At 44.3% G+C, this 24,315-nt stretch overlaps 1 protein-coding gene across 2 annotated transcripts in view; it reads left to right on the top strand.

Annotated features, from left to right (window-relative positions):
* The first annotated feature begins 11,765 nt into the window (after positions 1-11,765).
* Kif5b (kinesin family member 5B) overlaps positions 11,766-24,315 on the top strand; it is a 43,431-nt gene continuing 30,881 nt past the window's right edge. For both annotated transcript variants that reach the window (XM_055629228.1, XM_055629227.1), the window contains exons 1-2: positions 11,766-12,276; positions 18,872-18,959. In XM_055629228.1, coding sequence (XP_055485203.1) covers positions 12,151-12,276; positions 18,872-18,959 — 214 coding nt within the window. In that variant the 5' untranslated portion in view covers positions 11,766-12,150. The remainder of the gene's footprint in view (positions 12,277-18,871; positions 18,960-24,315) is intronic.

The following is a 24,315-nucleotide window of genomic DNA, read 5'->3' as shown; positions in this document are numbered from 1 at the left end:
CCAGGCCAGCTGAGCTGAGAGCCCAGCAGATGACCAAATGGAAGGGCCAAAGGCACAACACTCTCCACAAACAAGCCATCCAGTCCCAGCACTGGCAAACTTTCATAGTCATGAAGGGAATTACTTTAAATGCCAAATTTTCTGTAACTTATAACTAAAAAATCCAGGTGTGATGACTGTGTAACTATAAACTTACCATGAAACTATAATTCTAAAAGTAATATATTGTATCTCAGGAAAAGTGTAGTGGTGTCTGCAGTTTAACTGGAGGGCAGGGCCAGGAGGAGATGAGGGATGGGGCTACAATCACGATGTAAAGTGAATAAATAATAAAAACTAAATTAAAGAAAGAAAATACCAAATCCCTTGGTAAACCTAAAGGAAAATACGAAGAATTTTATAAATAGAACTCAACAGTCATGTGTGTGTTTCACTACCAATAAAAGTTTCCTGTTCCACTAAAAAAAAATAGTTTAATTGAAAACACTTCAAAAAAAAGGTATTCAACAGAAGAATGGGAGGATGGATGAATGGGTGGATAGGTGGGTGGGTGGGGGGAGTGGATGGATGGGTGGCTGGGTAGCTGGGTGTAGCTGGGTAGATGTGTGGATGGGTAGATTCACAGAAAAGAAAGAGAGTGAAATAGTGGAGGTTATTAGAAAATTCTTGTGATTTTGCTGTAAGCTTGACAATTGACAAAGTGGGAGAGTGTGTAGTTGGAGCAACAGAATCTTTAGTGAGCATGTGATTGTGTGTTTGTTTGGGGTAAGGTCTGGTTGATCTAGAACTGGCTGATCTGAATGAAACGGTGTCTTCCTTCTAGTAGTTTCCTAATTCACCAATAAATCAGTGCATTCACAGTGGGAACTTAATATCGGCCAGTTGTAGATGTACAAAGCGCTTTCAGAAACGTCAGTCATGTCCATCTAAATGCTGTGAATAAAACATCTGACGCCTAATAGATCCCCCTAGTAAACAAGCTATTGCAATACCATCTTTCTGCCAGCACTGCTCAGTTTTCAGCCATAAATGATATCTTTATAATTTGATGATCTTGAAAAATACAAGCGCCTTATACATTTTCAGTTTAGACATTTGCTACCCCCTTCAATTATCCTTCGGCCAGCTGAAAATCTTGCATGGAAAATTCAGGTAATAAAAATTCATATGTTTGGAATTGCAGGCCATTCTGAGCAGCATGATGAACTCTTCTGCCCTTCTCCTGACTCCCCAGATTATGAGTCACCCCTTTGTCCAGGGCATCCATAGAGCACCACACACATGTACAGGAAAAGCCGGGTGTCGCTAAGGGTAGCACCCTCTGCAATTGGCGGGTCCACTGGAGAGACTAGATCATGCTTCTCTCAGACAGGGAGACTGCGAGCAGCAATCGCTTAGCTTTGTGCGTTTTGTACCTAGCATGAGTGGAGTGGTTCGACTAAGCCTAACTGAGCAGACGCTCCCGTGTGACTACGCTGGGATCAGGGAGGCCCTCCCCTCTTGACTCCTCTTTGGAGTCTATCATTAAGATGTATGTGGTTAAAACATTAGGCTATACTTTTACACACATACCGCAGAGCTCCGTGAGCCACACATCCCATGGCCTTCTGAACAGATTTGTCTCCAATCCTTATCTTGTGGAGCGACAATGACTACTAGAACGGACAGGGAAGTGGGTTCTGGTGACCACACAGCCTTCAAGGTACCAGACAGCCGTTGACATTCAGAAGCACATTCTGAGGCTGTAGAGATGGCCGCTGAGCCAAGGACAGGTACCGCTCTTCCAGAGAACCCAAGTTCCATTTTCGGTACCCGTGCTAGACAGCTCGCAACTGCCTAGCCCAGCTCTCGGGGAATCGGGGCCTCAGGTATCTGACTTGCATGGATATGCTGACATGCACACATACTTGGTTAGAAACAAAATAAATATTAAAAAACAAAAAAAGAGGAAAACCTTGGAGAGAGTCATGACTGTCGCTTGGACGCTCAATGGTCCCTCACTGCAAGCAGTCACAGGAGATGAGGTTCGTGTTCGCTGCCTGTTAGTGGAGCCCACTTGACCCCTCAGTTCGTTTCCAGTTCTTGGTAAAGAAGAGAACGCTGATGGAACAGCACCAGCTGTGTCTTTCCTTTGTGAGGAATCGGATCTTTGCAGAAATGAACACTCAGGGTCTTTCAGTGTTAGTGTGGACAGCGCTGGGATGAGCAGTACACATTCGCACACGTGACGGGAGGAAAGAACTGACTGTCCAAGCACAGCCTATATTTCCGCACACACATCTGAACTGCTCTGCAGTGATGGACTCCTGACCAGGAAAGGTGGCAGTGTGGCATTCACAGGACAAGCAAGAGCTAGGTTGCTGGAATTCCTTGGCAGGAATTTCACCTTGGCATTTTGCTGCTCTGTTTCCTGAAATAACTTGGGAGGTGCTCAGGATCTATCCTTCTGCCTTGCTTCCCTGAAACCCACCTATTCTGTCAGTGGAGAAAAGCAGATCACGCTTGTAAAAGCCCCTATGGTTTGCAGCTGCCCTCTTGTAAGCGTCACGCTTCTCAGATAAAGCAATTTTCCAAAGCCAACAAAACCAAAGCAACAACAGAAATTGTCTTGGACCTGCACACGTGTTCCGTGGTAAGCACCGCGCCCCTTCTCAAATACAGACATTCAAAAATAAAAGGAGGCGGCGCTGAAGTGTTCGGGACCAGTGAGGTGGCAAGGCGGGAAAGGGCCTTGCAGTCTGGGTTCTAGGGGGTCCAGGTGGTAGAAGGGGAAAACAAGCAAGTGTGACTCCACAGAGGGACTGCAGTAAGGAGCAGAGCGCACGCTCTGCACATATGAAAATAGCCGGTTCCCTCAATGTCCACTTCTGTGCTGTGGAGTCATCACTCCTACAGAGCTGGCCCTGGTGGCTTATGGTTAGAATGACGGCACCCTAAAACAGGACTTCCTGAGGAGGGAGCTGTGCGTAGTTCAATACAGATGATTTATTAGCCCATGAGAGAGCGCAGGTATTGAGCTAAAGAAGTATTTTTGGAGAATGAGCAGCATTTTTCAGAAAGGTTATATTCTTCGGGTGATAACTAGAAACTCAGGCATAAACTACAGCAAGTTAAATACAGCAAGTTGGGGATGGAGACACAGCTTAGAGTGGTAGGGAGCTTTCCTGACAGGGGTCTTGAGTTCAGTCCCCAGTACTGCAAAAACGAAAAGAAAGCAGACCGAATAATCACATTTATCTTCAGTCTTCTGACTTTCCATACAAAATACACACAAAACTTTGTACGTAAATACATACAAAAGTCCTAACCCACAAATGTAAAGAACTGGGAAGGGAATCATAACCAACAAGACAGCACCGTCATTTTGGAGATGTCCTCTTCCCAAATGTAAAGAATGTCAGGTTGTACGCTGGCAGAGTTGAAAGCCAAGAATGCCATCCGTGTTCCACACACAGCACCCGAAAGCCTAAGGGATTGTAGGAACCAGGAGAAACGGGGCAGGGCAGAGCAGAAATAGGAAAGCTTAGTTGAAGTTTCTATACAGACCTTCTGATACATTCTCCCTCACACAGAGATGCCAAAAGTTTGCACAATTGAAGGAAGGAAGCTTCTTGTCTGGGTTTGCTGAGCCAGAGAGGCGAGGGCGGCGGACACAGCAGCAGAGAAGGTCGGTGGGCCGCCCTGAACACCAGAAAACAAAGCACAAAGCACCCAGCCCAGCTCAATCAAAACAAAACAAGGAGAAAAGAACATTAAAAACCCGGCAGCGGGCTGTAGATTAACCTAACGATAAATGAGAGCTCATCTCTGTGGAACTGAAGAATGTCATTGTGACATTTAGATCAGCACAATCGACAGACTCAGGGCAGTCCAGCGAAATACTAGTTAGTTCACAAAATAGACAGTTGGAAAGTCCTTACATGAGCATGAAGCTCAAAAGGCCTTCAACGGTGTGGCGTTCTTGAGCAGACGGAGCACACACAGCTGGGGAGCAGACACCTGCACAACAATACAGAGTCCAGAGCACCATGGCACAAGGATCAATGGGCCAACAGGTGACCCCCAAATAAGCCCACATATCCAACTGATTTTTCACGATGCCAGGAACACACAACTGATAATAGGAAAAACTGAATATTAACATGCAGAAGAATGAAATGAAATCTTATAACATATACAAAAATAAAATAAAAATGGAACAAACACTTAAATGTCAAACTCAAACTGTGAACCTGTCGGAAAACATAGAAGAAAGGTAGGAGGCAGTGAGGGTGCACGCCTTTAATCCCAGCAGAGGCAGAGGCAGGTGGACCTCTGAGGTCAAGGTCATCCTGGTGTCCAGGGCAGTCAGGGATACACAGAGAAACCCTGTCTCAAAACAACTAATAATAATAATAATAATAATAATAATAATAATAATAATAATAATACATAAGGAATCAAAGAAGTACTCCATAATAGTGACCAGGACCAGGATGTTTGTGGATGTAATCCTGGAAGCATGGGAACAAAGCCAGAACTGACTAATGAGTTTACATCAAGCTAAGAGGCTTATGCATAGCAAAAGGGACAATTAACAGAGAAAACAAAAGCCTATAGAAGGAATGGGAGAACTCATCTGCAAAGTATGTATCTAATGGGGGCAGTGAATATCCAAATGATAAACACCTCAATCACAAAAAAAAAAAAAAAAACAAGTTGAACAATTTTAAATGAGTGAAGGACTTAAGTAGACATACAGTGGCCAACAGCTAGACTGAAAAAATGCCCGGCATTACCAATCATTAGAAAACATGCAAGTCAAAGCCAACATCAGATATCACACCATACATGATAAAATAGCTATTAAAAACACAAAAGATTATAAGTGCTGGTGAGGATGTGGGGAAAGAACCCTCACCCACTGCTGGTATGAACAAACAGCACAGTCATTGAGGAACAAACGCAGTTTCCTTAGAAAGTAAACAATGGGACCACTCTCCCGTCCAGCTATCGCAAGGAAACGCAGTCAGCGTGTCAAAGAGGCATCTGTGCTCCCATGTTGTTACATCATTACTCAACAGCTAAGCCACAGACACAGTGCATGCGTCCAACAGCAAATGGAAGGAGAAAGAGAACATGACGCACTCACCGTGGATACTCTTCAGCTGAGCAAAGGAAATCTCGCCATCTGTGTGACCCGGATGGACGTGGAGGACGCTGTGTGGAGTGAAATGAGCATCCTGAGGATGCTGCTTCATTGGTCTAGTCCTGGCCCGGCCTGGCCTGGTTTTGACTTCCGCGATGGTGCACACCTGTGATCCCAGCACTGCTGTGGTGAGACGGGAGGCAGAGACAGGGGGATTGCCTGTCGGGTGGCTAGCCTGCTCAGCAGCAAGACAGAGCTAGCCTCGACAAGGCGGGAGGGCACTGGCCCCTGAAAGTGTCCTTTGTCCTCCACACATGAACCCACGCTCCTACCATCCTAAACAACAACAACAACAACGATACTTTTGAAACGTTTAAAGCTCATCATCAGCTGCATCGCAAGTCAAAACCAGTCTGGGCTACGTGATACTCCAGCTTTAAAAAAAAAGTAAAATATAAAACTTGTACTGAAATAAAATATCTCATGTTCTCAGCCACACGTGAAATCTAAAACACTGATTGACCAGGGTAGAGAATGACGGCCATGGGGAGCTGAGAGAGAGAGACTGGCCAAGACAGAAAGATTTCACTGACATGGGAAGAATAATTTGAAGACCTGTGTTGTGAACATGGTAGTTTAACTGAGTGGCGTACTCTCGAGCTGTTTTAAGAGAGTCCACGTAGAGTGTCCTACTGCAAAATGGCAATTATGTGTGGCAATGCCTACGTTAATTAGCCAGATATAATCATTCCACAACACATACACACACTTCAAAGCCTCATGCTGTAGGCTTTAAACACAACCTTACTTGTTATGTTTAATTAAATAAATAATTTTAAAGATTTATTTTTATGTATGTGTGTATCTGTCTATGCCACGTGTGATCAGGTGTTCTCTGAGTCCTAGGAGGTGGTAGCAGAGCCACCTGGCATGGGTCCTGGGAACCAAGCTCTGTCCTCTGCAGGAGCAGCCAGTGTTCCTAACCACTGAGCCATCTCTCCAGGCTCTAAAAATAGACATTAAAAAAAAAAAATAGCTGCTAGGGTTCTGGGTTGGTGGCACACACCCTTAATCCTAGCATTCAGGAGGCAGAGGTATGTGGATCTCTGTGAGCTCAAGGCTACCCTGGTCTACCCAGTGAGTTCCAGGACAGCCAGGGTTATTTAGAGACCCTGTTTATAATAATAATAATAAAATAATAATAATAATAATAATAATAATAATGCTTTTAAGGATTGAAAAGATGGCTATTAACTTAAAAGCCATTTCACATGAAATATAAAACACATTTTTTAGAGTAATACTATTCTATGTAATGATGTTAGCTCCTCTCCAGCTTTCTCATGGTGTTTTGCCTGCATGTATATCTGTGCACTGTGTGCAAGCAGTGTTTGGGGAGGCCAGAAGAGGGTGTTGGATTCCCTAGAGCAAGAGTTGTAGATGGGGCTGGAGAGATGGCTTGGTGGTTAAGAGCACTGGCTGTTCTTCCATAGACCCGGGTACAATATCCAGCACCCACATAGTTACAACTGTCTGTAACTCCAGTTCCAGGGGATCTGACGTCCTCACACAGACCTGAATGCAAACAAAACACCAATGCTCATAAAATAAACTACAAGAGTTGCAGATGGCCGGGAAACTCCATGTTGGTGGCAGGAATCAAACCTGGGTCCTCTGGAGGAACTCCAGGTCTCTTAACCACTAAGCTATTTCTCCAACTTTGAAATTTATAATCTAGAAAAAAGTCCAATTTAAGTGCATTCATTACACATAAGTTATGTTTTGCAAACTTATTTCTGGGAGACAAAATTAAGTTCCAAGTTGCAGGAGCAGTTTGAAACAATAAGTGTATTATTGTATTTCGTGATTTTACGTGCCAAGAATTTAGGCAGGCCTCAGCTGGTTGACTTTTCTGCGCTGAAAGTGTTGACTGAGACTACTTACAGGTAGGTATTCACCTAGTGGGTCCCTCTGGCCTGTGTGTCCAAAAGGGCTTCCCTAACAAGTCTGGTCCCTAGGAAGGCAGAGCTGGAAGGCTGGGATCGTCTGAGACCACTGCCTGGATAGCCTACACAGAACCTTGCTAGCATGGTGCTTTCAGGGGGGCTGGACTTGCTGTGCCATCCAGAGCCACAACAGGAGCATTCCAAGAGATGAGAGCTGATGGCGTGAGCCTTCTTCACAGGCATCTTCAGACGTCATGAAATGTGACGCGCCCTCCGTGCTGAACAAGGGCCGCAGGTGCAGCTTTGATCCTCGGAACGAGATCACACAGAGCCTGGCTTGTTGGAGGGCCAGCCATGAAGACTAAGTTAATCTGTGTAGAGAAAGGCTCCACTCACGTATTCTTCAGGATGTTATGTTGACAAATCACGAACTCAAAGAAACCCATTGTTTCACTTCAGACGCTGTGTTAGGGGAGCAGAGCGAGCCCTCAGTGAGTGTTTAGGCAGGGACGAAGTCCTGAGTGAATGGATACTGACAAGGGCACCCATGTCTCACACCCACAGGGACTGGCCAAGCCTTCCCTGGGTCGGGCTCCTGTGGTCTGTGTGCAAATGTTTACAGGGCTTTCCTCCCCTAGCGTTAACAGCTTGAAACTGTTCCCACACAGAGATCTCCCACAGAGTCCAGCTGACCCCCTTCTCCTGCTGTACACGATAAGGGCATTGTCAGAGAGACACAGCCCAATCACTTCCAGCTTTTCTGTGCATCCTTTCTTCATTCACTACACACCCTAGTCAGGTTTCCAGGACCAAGACACAGGGCTTGGCAACTGTGTAATTGTCATATTTATCTATGGAAGAAGAACGGATTAGAAAGTTTTAAAAGCCAATCTTTTGAGAACTGGAAAGATGTTTCCATGACCAGGAGCATCTGCCACCATTCCAGAGGATGCCGGTTTGGTCCCAGCACCCATGTCAGTTGGCTCACAATCACTTGCAACTCCAACTCCAGGGAATCCTCTGCCCTCAACTCAAATATGCCACGACTTTACTAGCATAATTGTTAATTATCACAAAAGGTTGAGAGAGATCATGGTTTTTTGGTTTTGTTTTGTTTGTTTTTGTTTTTCCAAGACAGGGTTTCTCTGTATAACCACACAGGCTGTCCTGGAACGCACTCTGTAGACAGGCTAGCCTAGAATGCACAGAGATCCGCCTGCCTCGGCATCACTGCTTCTGGCCCCTGACCCCAAACCAGAGGGACAGAGCATTCTTCTCCTTGATTCTGTAAATGACAGGATGTGTCATTTACAGAAAGCAGGCTCCTGCAGGACATTTCCCTTTATGCCTCCTGTGTGTATGAAGCCTGAACTTCCAAAATCTGCTATCCAGGAAGAAGCAGCAAAGTGGGCTGGCTAGTTTCATGTCAACTTGACACGAAAAGTAGAGTTATCTGAAAGGAGGGAAATTTAATCGAGAAAAATGCCTCTGTAAGATCCAAGAGCATTTGGCCCTGCCACAGTGAGTGGAGCCATCTCTGGGTTGGTGGTCCCGGGTTCTGTAAGAAAACAGGCTGGGTAAGCCATGGGAAGCAAGGCAGGAAGCAGCACCCTCCATGGTCTCTGCATCAGCTCCTGCCTCCAGGAACCTGCCCTGACTTCCCAAATAAACTCTTCCGTCCCCAACTTGCTTTCTAGTCATAGTGCCTCATTGCAGCAACAGCAGCCATAACTAAGAACAAGGGTTGACAGGCCAAGGACAGCCTGAGGTCCTTTGCTCCGAGCAGTTCCCCAGAACGTTCCCCCAGGCCCACATCTACCATCTTTGATTCCCACGAAGCCTTCTGAGTCGCTTCGTGGGAATGCTCTTCTGTTTTTTCCTAAAAACACCCTATTACCTTAGTGTAAACCAGAGTTCAGTTCAATGTGGCGTCTTTCCCAACTGTAGCGGCATATGGCTGCTGAAACTCTGCTCAGCACTTTAGGGCTCGGCTTTGCTTACCTGTGATGGAAGGCTAACAGTCAAAGAAACCAATGACGGTATTAGATTTACTCTTGACTTTCTCTTTTGTTTGGTTTATAGCTTGTTTGTTTGTATGTTTAGGATGGGGCATCCCTAGCTGTCTTAGGTGTCCTGGAACTCATCATGTATGACAGGCTGGCCTTGAACTTGCAATCCTTCTAGTACAGCTTTTAAAGCTCTGGATTACAGAAGGGCACACATTTATCTCCTTTTTTTCCTTCAGGGAAGCTGAAAAAAAAGGAGGAGGAGGAAGAGACAATGATACAATGATATATGGTAGGAACCAGGTACTGGAGAATTTGGAATGTAAATAAAAAACTCCCCTTTCATAAGGAGAATTAGGGTGGCTGAAGAGATGGCTCAGAGGTTAAGAGCACTGTCTGCTTTTCCAAAGGTCCTAAGTTCAGTATCCAGTAACCACGCGATGGCTCACAACCATCTATAATGAGATCTGGTGCCCCCTTCTGGTGTGCAGGTGTACCTGCAGATAAAGCACTCATACATAAAATAAATCCCCCAAAAAAAGTTGTCTCAAAAGGAGAACTAGTTCCTTTTGAAATTAGAGATAAAGATGAATGACAGGATATAGATAAGATGAAGAAATCAGGGGCTAGAGAGATGGCTCAGTGATTAAGAGCACTGCCTGCCCTTTCAAAGGACCCAGGTTCAATTCCCAGCACCCACATGGCAGTTCACAACTGTCTGTAATGCCAATTCCAAGGGATCTGACCCTTCACAGTAAATAAATAAAATAAAAGTAAAAAAAAAAAGATGAAGAAATCAGATGAAAAATAATAGGACTGAAGAGGCAAGAAAGTAAAAATCTTAGTAGGCTGGAAAATAATAGACATACAAACAGAGCAGTAAGGCATCTCTCAAGGACATAAAGTGTATGTCCATATGTCCATGATCCATAAACCATTATGGCAATTCCTGCTTACACTAACTCTCGACTTATTGAAAAGCTTTGCTCTCGAAAATCATAGACCACGGAAACCATGGCTCCAAATATCAGTCAAAAGAACACCTTCCACTCACCGTGAGAGGACGACATAAAGTCCATTTTGTCTGCATTTTAGGACCAGTCCTGACTTTAAAAGAAAAGTCTTCAGGCGCAGGAACTAGGCCATAGGTCACCAATTCCAGGAACAAGACCATAAAATCCCTTACCCAAGGAACAGCTTGGGGATAACCACAGGATTGGGAAAATATCTTGTCTCGGGATGGAGTATCTGTGCCCACAGCCTTACCTCATCCTGTAGTTAAACATTCATGGCACAGGAATGCAGCCCACCGACCACCTGGAAGCAAGCCAATTAGGAATTGACCCTTGTAACTTCCCGCACCCACCAATGAGGTTTTAGATTACCTACCCTTGCTAGAATTCCCCTAGTTTCCTATAAAAAGGCCTGTGTGCCTTTGTCTGGGGTCGACATTTTGTGAAATGGTTTGACCCCTGTATGCAGGTTTTCCTGAGATAAAACACCCTTGCCAAGTGAGTATGTGAGCGGCGCTCTCCGTGCGGTGACTTCGGACTTAACAAGGTCTGGAGGATAGAAACAGCCAGTGTGGAAAACAGAAGAAAGGAGTCTTAACGTCACTGAAGGTTTCCTGTGCAGCACCTCAGAGGCTTTTCCAAGTAGAGTTTTTGCGGTATTCATCTTCTGAAAAGGGAATGCTAAGTCATTTGCTTGTTTTTTTGCAGTGCAAGGAGTGGTCCAAGCCACAGCCCTTCTAAGCAAGCTACAACTCCCGCCCCCGGAGCGGTTTCCTTAAGATACGTAATCCACTCCACTCGTTACACTAGGTCAGTGGTTCTCAACCTTCCTAAAGCTGAAACACTGTAATACAGCACCTCATGTTGTGGTGATCCCCAAGCATAAAAATACTATGCTGCCGCTTCATGACTGTAACGTTGCTACTCCCAAAGAGGTTGTAACCACAGGTCTTCAGCTACAGGTTTCTTTGCGGTAGTGTGGCAGCTGAGTTGTTACCCGGTGGCTGGGGAAGGGGGACCTCAGATTCATCAAATTCCTTTGGGATGCTGCTGCGTCACCTGTCACCTGTGTGACTGCCAAGCCCTGGGCAGCTGAAGGTGGGTGTGTATGGGGGTGGGGAAGGTATCCTTCCATTCTTCCACCCCACCCATCTGTTCCACATCTTCTGGGAAACTTTTTTCATTACTTGAAAGAATCTTCCTCTTATTGTGTCTTTCCAACCAATTCTGAACAAAGCTCGCAAGCGCGGGGCGGGGCGGGGCGGGGCGCTGCTGAACCCCGGCCATGCCCCTCCCTTAATTCAAATCTCCCCCATTTTGGCAAAGCGATCTAAAAAAGAAACCAAATCAAACCAACGGTACATCAGTAATCACTTTTCTTCTAAGGCCAAAACGCAAGCAAACTGTTCCTTTTGGGCACCTGATGTTATACTAAACTGAACACCACCATTACTGGCTCTAACAAACGTCTCCAAAGAAGACCAGCGGGCCTGAGTTCCAGGGAACTCCGCAGGGGCCTGGGCGCTCCCCAACTCGCAAGCAAACTCCGTCTGAGCCCGAAACCGGCAGCGGGGTGGAGCCTGCGGCCCGGCGCGGGCGGTGATTGGCTGCTCGGCGTCGCCCCGCGCCTGCGCATGCCCCTCCCGCCCGCCCATCCCGCCGCCGATCTGGGGACTCCGGCCTTCGGAGCGTTCGCGCGTCGGCGGGTCCGGAGGCCGGCGAGCGGCCGCGGCGGGCGAGTGGCCGGACGGTCGGCCCGGCTGCCCCTCCCGGGAAGGCGCGAAGGAGTCGCTCTCCGGTCCCCGCAGCCCGCGGCGGCCGGTGGGGGAGACGCCGGGGAGCTCCGAGGCGCCGCGGCCGCCATGATGGGGCGGAAGTGACCGCGGGCTGCCGGCGAGAGCGCTTCGGTCTCGCTGCCCGGCGCTGCCCGGGGCGCGCGGCGCGGCGGAGCCCGGCCCGCCCGGCCCTCGCCAGCCCTGCCCGTCGGCCCCCGCCGCTTCCCCCGAGACTGAGCGGCGGGGAGTGGCCCCGGGCCTGCCGTCGCGGCTGCCGGAAAGATGGCGGACCCGGCGGAGTGCAACATCAAAGTGATGTGTCGCTTCAGACCTCTCAACGAGTCCGAGGTGAACCGAGGCGACAAGTACATCGCCAAGTTCCAGGGAGAGGACACGGTGATGATCGCGGTGAGTGGTCACGCGGGCGCGGCCGTTCGCGGGGCAGCGCCTGCTCTTCCGAGCCGGCCCTGCGGGGTCAAAGGCCAGGGAGGACCGAACGCTGTGCGGGCGACTTCCGAAGGTTCGAGGCTCGCCTCCCTCGCCAACCCCGAGCTCCGGCGGCGGGGAGGTGCCTGCTCTGGCCGCCTGGACACTCCCCTACCTGGGGCTCTGGAGGCTTCGTCCCAGGAGCTGGTTCAGTGCGCTGTGTGCGTGTGTGTGTGTGTGTGTGTGTGTGTGTGTGTGTGTGTGTGCGTGCGCGCGCGCGTCTGTCTGTCCGTGTTTATTGTTCCTGATGCAGTTGGTGTCGTGGACTATCTTCAGATTGTGCACAGTTGAGAGTTCATCCAGAACGCTGAGCTGTACAGTACGGGAAATAATGGCTACTTTTTTTAAAGAGGAACATTCTGCTGGAAGTGAATCCCGGGGGAAGAGGAAAAGCAACTACAGTATGCTTGTTCCTCAAGTGTTCACCCTCTTGACTTTTCATGTTAACAGTTATAAGTGGGGAACTAGGGCCCGTAAAAAGAATTACTGGCTTTTCTGTGAAATTAGAGTAATCATGTCTAATGTTGTAGTAGATAGAAGTGGGTTCAGATTGGGCCAAAAAAGTGTCAGAAAGATCGAGAATGTCACCCTCGCTGGGTTTTGATAGTGCAGGAAAGAAAGCTATCAGTGAGACAGGGTGTCGTGGTAAGGACCTTAGGGGAGGATCGCTGTTATTAGGTTCGTATTAATACAGATACAGTCTTTTGAAGAAAATTGATCGTGGTAATCTGAGAGTTAGTAAATACTCCTTTGTACTGTACAGTGTAACTGAGTTGATTGATTGTTAGAGAGACCCAGAGTGAGGATATTTTTATATATATTTAGCCCAACAGGTTCTCAGGAAACAGCATTTTGAGTTCAAGAAGATTAAAAGTGAATAAGATTGCCCTGCAAGCTAAACTGAAAAGTAAACTCTTCATTACCCATGATGCTGTGTGCCTTGCTACTGTGATTTAATGTTTCTTTTTGAGACAGAACTTCACTGTGTAACTGCTCTGGCTGTGCAGCAACCCACTCTGTAGAACAGGCTGGCCTTGCACTCATGAAGATCTGCCTGTCTCTGCCTCCCAAGTTCTGGGACTAAAGGCGTGCACCACCACAGTCAGGCCTAGGATTCCATTTTTATGTCAGCTTTTACTCGAAATTGTTTATTCTTGATTGAAGGTCTATATTTAGTATATTGTTTGGGCTACTTAATTTAGAAATAGGGCAGAGAGGTCATAGGAGACCAGCCATTGATGGTTGAAAGCACTGGCCTGAAGATAGTGGTAAAGTTCTCTGGTGGCTGTGCAAATGTGAAGGTCTCCAAAGTCCAGTTTTGGAGATTGAATATGTTAATACCACATCCTCTTGGTAGGCTTTTGGCAGAAAAGAAAAACAGAAACCCGTCAGGTCACTAACAGATTCCAACAACTGCTGTGTGGAGACTGTGGGGTCGGTTCTTTGTTAGTAAGTCTGCAGGGTGCTCTTGCTATAGATGATGTCATAGGACAGAAGGGAAGTTAGGCAGAGGAAGAGGGTGGGGCGGAGGGGCGGGTTAGTGTTGTGCCTGCAGTCAATAGCAGCTTTACTTCCAGGATTAGTTAGCAAACCTGAGGCTGCAGGTTCCTTAGGAGCTGTGTTGGCAGCTTCAGCAGTGATTTATACAGTAGAGATGTAGTTCATTTTCCACTTGTATTAAGACGGTCTTAATTCTCTTGAGTTTTTTGCGCGTTCAAACAAATCTACAAATATCACAAAGATTATTTTGCTTGGAACACCAAAATTTAGAATTTAAAAATGTATTAAGTTCTGGTGCCTTACACAGCTGTAATCACATACTCGTGTGTGAAACAGGATTGTGGCCAGCTGCATTTTGAGAAACTGGGGATTTTTGTTTAAACTGTTTGCTTTTTTAAAAGCCGTATGTGGTAGCTCACGGCCTTAATCCCAGCACTCTAGAATCTGATGCAGGAGGATCACTAGTTTATCCTAGGCTATAAATCATGACCCGGCTTTTCTCTACCCCCAAAGAAGAGAAAGAGAGAGAAATTAAGTTAGAAAGTGATTTTCTAGTGTAGGACAAATATGACATATATACATGTAACAAAAGATAGCTATCATTACAAAAAAAGATATTCTAGTCTTTCTTTCCTCTGGGAAAAGTTGTTCATAATTTCTGTTTCATAGTTTCTTTACGTAAAACAGATAAGTCTAAGTGATGACTAGAAACCTTGGATAAATGGTGAATAAAAGTATTGGGAAAAGTACACTGTAAAACCAAGGAAACATTAAGGACACAGAGAGGATATTTTAAAATGTTTTATTCATTGTTTAGGAACTGATTTCTTATATAGAGTAACTATGTTAATATGCTGGGGTCTTTGTATTCAATTTCTTAGTGAATTGTATTTTTAAAGCCTATTTGGGAAATCAGTACAGGATTTAAGGAATGAAATGGAGGCCTCTATGCCAAAGAACCAGATTGAAAAATAATTATAAAATATCTTTTATTTCATTCATTTTATTGGCTCCTGAACCTCATAAATTAGAAAAATAGTTTAGGAGAGAACTGTAGTAGCATGACATGTAAAACTAAATTATTTAAAATAGGCTGTTTAAGTATTTTGTTCTGTCTTAAATCAAAATCTAAAACCTAAATGTGTTCATTTATAATGTCAACTGATGGTAATCATAATCACTATTCATATAGGAAATAATTAAGAATTCTGCTTTCTTTTAAGCTTAACTTTTAATATTTGATCCAAAATTTTTCTTGTTATCTTCAGAATCAATAATTTTAATATGACATTTTAAACTCACACACAAGTATGTGATTACAGCAGTGTAAGGCACTAGAACTTAATACATTTTTAAATTCTAAATTTTGGTATTCCAAGCAAAACAATCTTTGTGATATTTGTAGATTTGTTTGAGTGTGCACAAAAACTCAAGCAACCCTTTTGATTTTATAGTGTTGTATATGGTTTGTGTAGCTTTTAGTTTTGTTACATAAATGCTTGGTAAAGCGCCATAAATACCACACTGAGTGAAACAAATTATTCCCTGAAAATCTTTAAACAATACAAAATAGCCTATTTGAGTTAGCTTACAAAAGAGAGAGAGAGAGAGAGAGAGAGAGAGATCCATTTGTTCCACTGCACTTGCTGAAAACCCCAAAGCTAAAAAACCTGTAGAAGTTATATCTTCATCTGGGTGTGCAGGGTTGAATGTCTCTAATCGTAACTCCTTATATGGTATATTGTTCAGGCTGCCAGAATCTCAGCCAGCCTGCTGTAATTCATTGACATCAGAAGAGAATTAAAACTAATTAGATTATCTCTCCTGTTTCCTTGCCTCAAGCAAAACACAACGTGCACTTACAAGTCAATACTGGTTTGATGTACTTGATTGCTTTGAATGAAAGTTGAAAGAGAGGAAGGAGCCACCCTCCCCTCAGTGTCTAAGGAAAATCCAGTGCACCCTGCAGTCTGAAAGATCTCTGCTCAGAATTCCTGTCAGTAGCCTATCCCTGCCTCATGACCAAATTTGGTTTGATCTGTGTAATTGCATATGGCAGTCATTCAAGAACTCTAAGGTACAATGTAGTTCAGTTACAATCATTCCTTGGATTTATCCCCTTAAAGGCTAAGTCAGTTATGGATGCAGCTTATGACTTAGAATTTGTAAAATAGAGTAATTTGAAAAACAACATAAAATAATAGGTTGTGTAATGAATATTTGAAGTCAAAGCAGTGAATTGAAAAACAATTAAGACCAGAGGTATAAGTTTCCTTTGTTTATATATTCATAAGATTGGGATGTATCTTAATTACAAATTGTTCACTTGCAAGGTCTTGATTTCCAAGGAAGGCAGATTCCGTTAGTGACTTGAGACGGTATCTTTAATGGCAACATTTGCCTTACATAGTAAAATTGATGGTTTATTATTTTACTGTGTGTGTGTGCATGTATGCAGGTACCCACTGAGGCCAGGAGAGGGCATCAGTTCCCCAGGAGTTAGAGTCTGACGTGGGTGTTAGGAACAGAACTTAGGTCCTCTAGAAGAACAGTGGGAGTTCTTAACTCCTGATTGATCTCTCCAGTCCCAGAACTAACGCCGTTGAGCTGCAATCCAAAAAGAATGTTTTGTCAAACGAGTGAAATAACAAATGGTCTTTTAAAAAACCTGCACCTATGGGATTGAATTAAGTGCCAGTAGCATCTTAGCAAAGGATACTTTCAGAATAAAAGTGTACCAGTTTCAAAATTGACAACCTTTTGAAATTGATGTCCAGGGGAAGTCATTCTTGCTACACTTCTAGCTGCTGAGGGAAAACAACTGGGGCTTAAGTAAAGAAAGGGTTATTTTTCTCATAACATAGAGACTTTAGAAACAGGCTTGTATTGCTGCTGCTTCCAAGACCCCGACTGTTACAGTCTGTCATGCTTAGTTACTTACCATTGATTATAATACATTTGCAAGATGGATGCTACAGGTCCAGATTTTATTCCAAGAAGAAGAAAGCAGATCCAACTGGGTGCTCCTTATCAGTGAAGTGCGACCTTCCCAGAGGCCTACCACCTGATAACCACTTGGTATGGTGCAGAACTAGCTCATCTGCCCCCCACAGTGGCAAGGGCACTAGACTTGAAGGAAGGAGCAGGAAAGAGAAGGTTTGGGATAGTAGCCCTAAGAACAGGGCTTCTTCAACTTTAACACTTGCCTAAGAGAGTCTTACACTACTTATGGTATGCTGGTTTATAAAACAGAGGAAATATTGGACATTTACTGATAATCATAAAGTGATTGTAAGATATTCCCTTGATACCACTTATTAAAAATGATGACAGTTTTACATGTTAGGAGACGGGTGTGCTTGTTTACTTTTAGTAAGGAATTAAGTCAGGCGACTACTTGACACTGAAGAGTTAGAGCATCTTCAGTGGTTGGAAGACTCAGCTCCTTCACGTTGGCCTGATTGTGTGTGTGTGTGTGTGTGTGTGTGTGTGTGTGTGTGTATGCACAGATAAAAAATGTAATTTAATTTTTTAATCAAAAGAATCAGAATATAAAATGTATGTACCTCAAGGAAAGGTAGCTATGAACTGAAAAATAGCCAGTTAACAAAGGTCAGGTTAGTGTCAGGGGTGTGGGTCAGTGATAGAGCATCGGCTTCAAAGGTTGGGTTGTAATAGGTTGAAAAGAATGAGAAGCAGTCAAGTCGAGCACAAAGCTTGTCAGTGGGTCTAAGAAGATTTGGTTTTTAAGATGGCTTGAACACTGTAGAAGCAGTGTAGAGGTCCTCTAAAGACCAGGAAAAGAGGAGCGGAACATCTGACCATACGTCTGCCTGCGCCTCTTTCTCTAAAGGACAATGTTGGATGCCAAAATGTACAGTGCTCACGACTCTAGGGGAAAATGATCTTAACATTCTAGAGTGCTCACTAGGCCTCCTACCTCACGTGAGTACCAGGGGTTGGACTTGTGTCACCAGGCTTAGCGGCTTTTACTCACTGAGCCATCTCACTAGCCCCCATATTCCAAGCTTTAAAATCTTCTGTGCCTCTGGCTCTTAGACTGTCAAGTGTTTTTCCAGGTTTAGTTTCTGTGGTCTCTATGTTCTCTAAGGAATCCATAGAGTTCAAAGGACTGTCAAAATACAATGCCATTTTCACTGTATTAGCATTGCTCCCGCCCATTGGACCTGACTTCTTTTGTTTCTTGACTGGTCAAGCTTTTTTGACCGCAAGCTCTAGCATCTTGTTATCAGTGCCTGCAGCCCTTTCCTCAGCCCAACCCCAATGGCTTTGTGGCCGGTACTGAAGAGTCAGGTACTTTCTTGGACTGTCTGAAGGTCTTCTCCTTTCTATACTCTTTCAGGGCTCAGTTAAGCTGTAGTCACTAAATTATGTCATGTGTTATTTAAGCTCCACTAAAACAGAATCTGTCTTGGTCAACACAGCATCTGCATTCCATAAATATTTATTAAATGACTGAATGGAGTTATTGAAAGAGGACCGAATTTTAATTGACAGAAGTGCCTGTTTTAATTTTGTCATTAACAACAGTTTTTGTGCCTGTCATTATATTTTTCTTATTTATAAAGTAATATTAGTATTGAAAGTGGACGCTGGTCCTGGTGGCAAAGGCCTGAAATCCAAGCTACTTTGGGAGTTGGAGCCAAAAGAATCTCATGTTCAGGGACAACTTGGACAATTTAGTGAAACCCAAAACAAAAATGCTTTTAAAAAAGTTGAGGAAGGCTGGGCTAGAAAAGGTTGAGCGATATGGACAGCAGGTGAGGTTGAAGGGATAGAGAAAGAAAACAATCTCAGCTTGTCAGAATAGACCTGGGGGTACAACAGGAGCAAGAGCAGAAGTCCTTCTTTTCCTGGAGCTGGTGTTCGGAGGTCTCCTACCCTCAAGACGCACAGAAGCTGTACTGGTTTAACGTTAAAGAAGGCCATGCTATTTTTCAGTGTCAAAATGTCCACTCATCTCTGATTTGTGTAACACTTTGTTTTCATTTTCCAGTCCAAGCCTTATGCATTTGATCGTGTGTTCCAGTCAAGCACATCTCAAGAACAAGTATACAATGATTGTGCAAAAAAGATTGTTAAAGGTAAATATACTTAACTTGTAAACTCAGTTTGCTTTCTGTCTCAGCAATAAGTGAGATTTGGTTTGTGGTCTTTCTCAGTTAGCCAGCATTGTTTTTTTTTCTTTTTAATGCCCCCTCTCTCTTACGTTAATGAGAAGAAAGTTAAAGGAACAAAAATATGAGTATAAATAGTGAACATTTTTCAGTTACCATGATCTTATAGATTGTGCCTAGTGAAGGCTGTTACCGGGAATATATTACAAGCATGTTCTTGAAAAGTGAGCTTCTGTCCACTGTTCATGGGAGAGTTTCCAAGGTAGTATTGTAGAAGTGGAATGGTGTGAGAATGGAGTGACTAGATACATTTCTAAAAGTAGAAAATGTCTCCCCCTCCCCCCCACTCCATTGTTCCTTCCTCAGAGGCTTAACTTACATTAGAAAAGCCCTGGAGGAATTAGGGATTGCCAAGGAATAAAAAAACGTGACACTTGCTGGAATATTTTTTAGTTTTATATTTTCTAAAACCTTACTCTGATAGCAGAGAGGGTGCTAAATGGTTAGCTGGAATTCATGTTTACTGGAAAAATGCCTTTTAATCAAAGGGCTCTTATAGTTCAGTAGCTGTTTGTGATTATTATATTTGCTGACAGTTCTAAAAATGCTCCTTAGTTTGAAGCACAAATCTTAGGATATTTACTAGACATGTTGGGCTTCACTATGAAAATGACTGAGTAAGGGCAGGCATGGTGGCGCAGGTCCTTAAACCCAGGACTTGGAAAGCAGAGGCAGGCCAATCTCTGTGAGCTCAAGGCTGGCCTGGTCTACATAGTAAGTTCCAGTCCAGACCACGTCTACACAGTGAGACCCTGTCTCAAAAAAAGCAGATGAGTCAGAATTAAGGAGCAGAGGTAGTACATTTTAATGACAAGATAAAAGCAGGTATATACATGTGAGGGGGAGGACTGTAGACACTGCACACTAATTACATCTTGTGAGTTGAGTGTGAGACATCACTGAGTGAGGAATGGGGAGGTGGTTCTAGCAGTGGGTGTGAAATGGGTAGACGGGGCACATGGAAGCATTGCTAGGCAGCGTGAAGGGCTTAGTTGAAGTTAGCTTCCCAGACCTCCCATTTGGAGTTTCACCAGCAGGTACAAAAGACTGATTAAGGACAAGAGAAATGATGGTATTGTCGATGAGATATTTATAGTGGTGAACCATGGTACCTGCAGGAAGTTAGAGCGTACGAGACCTTGGAAGCCAGTAAAAAAGATGTAGGGTTAGTGGGCCAACTGGATAGGGCTGTAATCTCAGCTCTCCAAAGGAAGAGGCAGGTAGATTACCACAAGTGTGAGGGCAGCCCGGGCTACTGAAGGAGTTCCAGGCCAGCCAGGGCTACATATTAAGACCCTGTCTCTAAAACCAAAACAAACTGATAAAAAGGTTAGTAGTTGATTTCCAGAAGACAAAAAATTCCTGAAGTAATAGTCAGAAGTAATAGAAGGTGGAGATTTTAAGTTAAGATCATGAAGACAGTGTGTAAAGTTAAGATCATGGAGGCGGTGTGGTTAGCTAATAGTGAACACTAAGGGTTACACTGTGGAAGTGGCAGTCACATGAAGTACCTGAGAGGGAAGTCAGGTCTCAGTCAGGCCAGATACTACAGGACTTTCAATCTGCCAGGAGTAGAGCAGGAGCAGTGTTGGTGAGGGACAGTGTTCATTAAATGAGGGAGAGTTAACTTGTCACTCCCTGACTGAAATAGAGAGGAACAGTGGTGTAATTCTGTTAGAAGCGTCAATTATTTGTCCTTAAAGATTCTGTTATGGAGTATGATTATATTACATTCCCGGTGACGACTTGTGTGAGTATGTCTGTCTGTGGAGGTCAGAGGTTAACCTCAGATAGCTTCTCAGTTGCTTTTAAAAGTTTACGTGCATGTTTGTGTCTGTGTCTGTTTGAATATATGCTATGTACAGTGCTCACAGAGGCTGGAAGGGACAGTTAGGTTCTGTAGTGAAGCTTTGCGTTCTTTGTAAACTCAGAGATGTCATGTAAATATGCTTTTGCTTTCAAACCCCAAGCGAGGGCTTTTAGTTGGGCTGTAGTTTGTCCACAGCTGTTAACTGTCACGTTCCTGGGGGTGGTCTTTTCCAGCTGGGAGAGGGGCGTCGTCTAGGACTCAGAGGGTGTAACTCTGAGGCCTAGAAGGAGAAGGGTGGCCTTTGGTGTTGGCATGCGGCGTGAAGCAGTTTGGAGAGACCAGAGAGACAGATGCTGTGGTGGTTTGAGCAGACAAACGGAGAGAAACACTTTGGGGCAGAGCAGCATGGAGGAGCCCGTTGGCTTTGTCTGCGGTTGATGGAGATTGGTACAGAGCCCTCAAAGAACTCCGTGACCATAAACAGCCCGGAGAAGTAAAGGGGTCTGGCCCCTCTCCCCACTAACCTTTTCTCTCTCTTACTTAAGGTTGGGGGATTTGAAGGGAGGTAGCTTCCCCAACACCCTGAATAAAGTAGAGTTTTTAAAAAGAGCGCTATGGGTTCCTTGGAACTGGAGTTACAGGCAGTTGTGAGGCACTGCGCACGGGTGCTGGGGCAAACCTGGTCCTCTGCCCCAGCAAGTGCCCTCACTGAGCCGTCTCCAGCCTCCTGCTTCTTTGAGACGAACTCTCAGAACCTAGAGTATCCCTGGTTAGGCTAGGCTGTCTTGCTTCCTGCTCCCCAGAACTGGCATTATGGGCACAAACACCCTGCCTGCGACAGCATGCCTTTCCCATTGAGCCCTGTCTCCACCCCTACTTAAAAATGAGTGCAGTGTAATATTATGTAGCTTGTTTCCTAAGTGCTGGAGGTGAAGCCCGAGTGCTGTCCACATGATAGGCAACTGCTCCACCATTGACATTCCTGCCTTTTAAATGAGATTGAGCCCATGAACTCATGGTCGGTTTAAATGGACAAGTCTTTTAACATGTGCTAGGCTATGGTTCAGTCGTGTTCATACTTGCACATCAGAGAAAAAAACCTTTTAAGTGCTGATTTCAATTCAGGTCTTAGTCATATTTTAGTTTTGATTTTGTTGGTACCTTTTTAGGGATCTGAGTTGTTTAGGCTGGTTTGAAACTTACTCAGTGGCCCAGGACACACCTTACATTGTACCATCTTGCCTCAGCTTCCATTGTATCTGGGTTTACAGACCTGTCCAATTAAATCTGATAAAAGAAATACTTTCTGTAGCTGTCTTCCTGTTTCTCACAAAACAAGATTACATTATAAAAGGGAAGGGAAACATTTCAGAAAGATGCTGTGTATTAGTAATGGTCATAGTCATTGACCAAGATTGAGTCCTGCACTGTTACTCATAGGAATTACGAGGCTGATGAGAAAATGTACAGTAGAACCCAGTGACGAGTATGAGTGAATGCATACACTGTGAGCATGGGACTTAACCTGGACTTGCTTGCAGTGGTCTGCAACCTACAGTCTTTTACAGGGAGGAGAAGAGCAGGGGTGTCTTTGGGGCAGAGAGCTCACGCCTACCCTTAGGCAAATCCATATGGAAACAGCGCTGCTCATGTGGGAAACTCAATGATGTATTGTGGGCTTGATGGATTTGACTGTTTTCACCAGAGCAGCAAAGTGAGGGAAGGCTGGTAGGGAGGTAAGACAAATAAGAACCAGGGCAGGTCAAATCTCATGTGATTTATACCCAGTTTATGTGATTGCTGGGGTGTGTTTTCCAAGATTTTAAAGCACAGTGTAAGAGATTTGCATTTTACTTACACACCAGCTTTTACCTTAAAAGGAAAATGAAAATGACTGAATTCTAGTTACTATACATCCTGATGATGTTAGGTAGAAAAGCCCTGAAGTGTGTAGACACCTGCAGTTTATCTTGAAATGCATGTGGAGGTAGAGTGAGCAGGTGCGTGACAAACAGTGAAATCATGTTAGTGACAGGATCTTGGTCATAGGAGTATTCACCACAGAGCTCATTGAAGTGTATTGAAAAATGTGAAGAGTGTATTGAAAAATGGTGCCAGTGAAATTATAAAAAGCAAAGTCTTAGATTTGAAGGTAAGAAAAGATTACAGTTAACTATAAGCCTGCCAACCTCAGGTAAAAGTCTTTGAAAAATAAAATTATGTCATATCAAACATATACCCCCCGTGCGCCCACCAAGTCACAGTTCACTAAACAACATGGTGTAATAGGTTGTTACAGCACTGGCCTTGCTTTTGAAGGGAATTGAGAGATGATTTAAGGATTGCAGAGACTGTGTGCAGACATACCATTTTATGTAAGATATTTGAGTGCCTATGCATTTTGGAAGCTGAGGGGTCCTCGTGATACTGCTTCTAGCTGTTAAAAATGCCATATTTACTTTAATACAATTTTAGCATTTGTTGTCTTTTCCTCACCCCAGACAACATGGATGATAGTGGGTGCTTAGTAAATATTTCCACATTGTGTAGTTCAGTCTCTGTAATTATATAAAACTTTAACAGTTATGCTTTGAGTTTCAGGTGTGTTATATGTGTGCATTTATTGCTCCAGTATTAGACAACTGTATGTAGTCTGGCAAATGTACTATACAGACAACTACTTACAAATAGTTAATTAGTACCGATTGTCAAAATTCTATTTTTATTACTTAAAAATGTTTAATGTGTTTGGGTGTATTGCTTGCGTGTATGACTGAACCCTTGTGCGCCAGAAGGCATTGGATCCTCTGTAACTGCAATTAAAATTGTGAGCCACTATGTAGGTGCTGGGAATTGAACTCTAGGTCCTGGAAGAGCAGCCAGTACTCTAACTGCTGAGCCACTTCTCCAGCCCCAGAAAGGACCTTTTTGAAAGATTTCTCAGAACATTGAATTGTATGCTTAGGTCTGTGTGATTGGTTGAAAGCTCTTGAGCAAGGGAGTTTGACATAGACTACTGAGAATGGTTATGTATATGAAGAGAGGTGGCTCCGTCAGGCCCTGTTTGCCTGCTTCTTTAGAATTGCTAGCAATTCTAAAGTTGATGTGATCTCGTGTATTGTAAATGTGACTCAGATTATTTTGTCCCCCTTAAAAACAAAAGATTTTTACAGCCCAGAGTGGCCTTGAACTTGTGGTTCTCTGTGCTGAGATAGATGGATGGGGAGAACAGGAGCTAGGAGCCATCACAGCAGGCTGTAGTGTCTTCTTTCAGTTAATGGTGTTTCTGTGTGCACACTCTTGGTACTTCATTTCCTTTCCAAAGATCAATAGGAATAGCTAGGGGCTCCCAGCATCTCTGTAGCAGAGTGCTTATCTAGCCTGGGCAAGGCCTTGTTTCAGCCCCGTGCCCCCTGCTTTTATTGTCCATTTCCAGAAGACTTTTTTTTTTTT

Source organism: Psammomys obesus, unplaced genomic scaffold (genome assembly GCF_907164565.1).
Source record: "Psammomys obesus unplaced genomic scaffold, mPsaObe1.curated_primary_1811, whole genome shotgun sequence".
Lineage (NCBI taxonomy): Eukaryota > Metazoa > Chordata > Mammalia > Rodentia > Muridae > Psammomys > Psammomys obesus.
The sequence above is the reverse complement of the archived record's forward strand: the minus strand, read 5'-3'. Positions and strand labels throughout refer to the sequence as shown.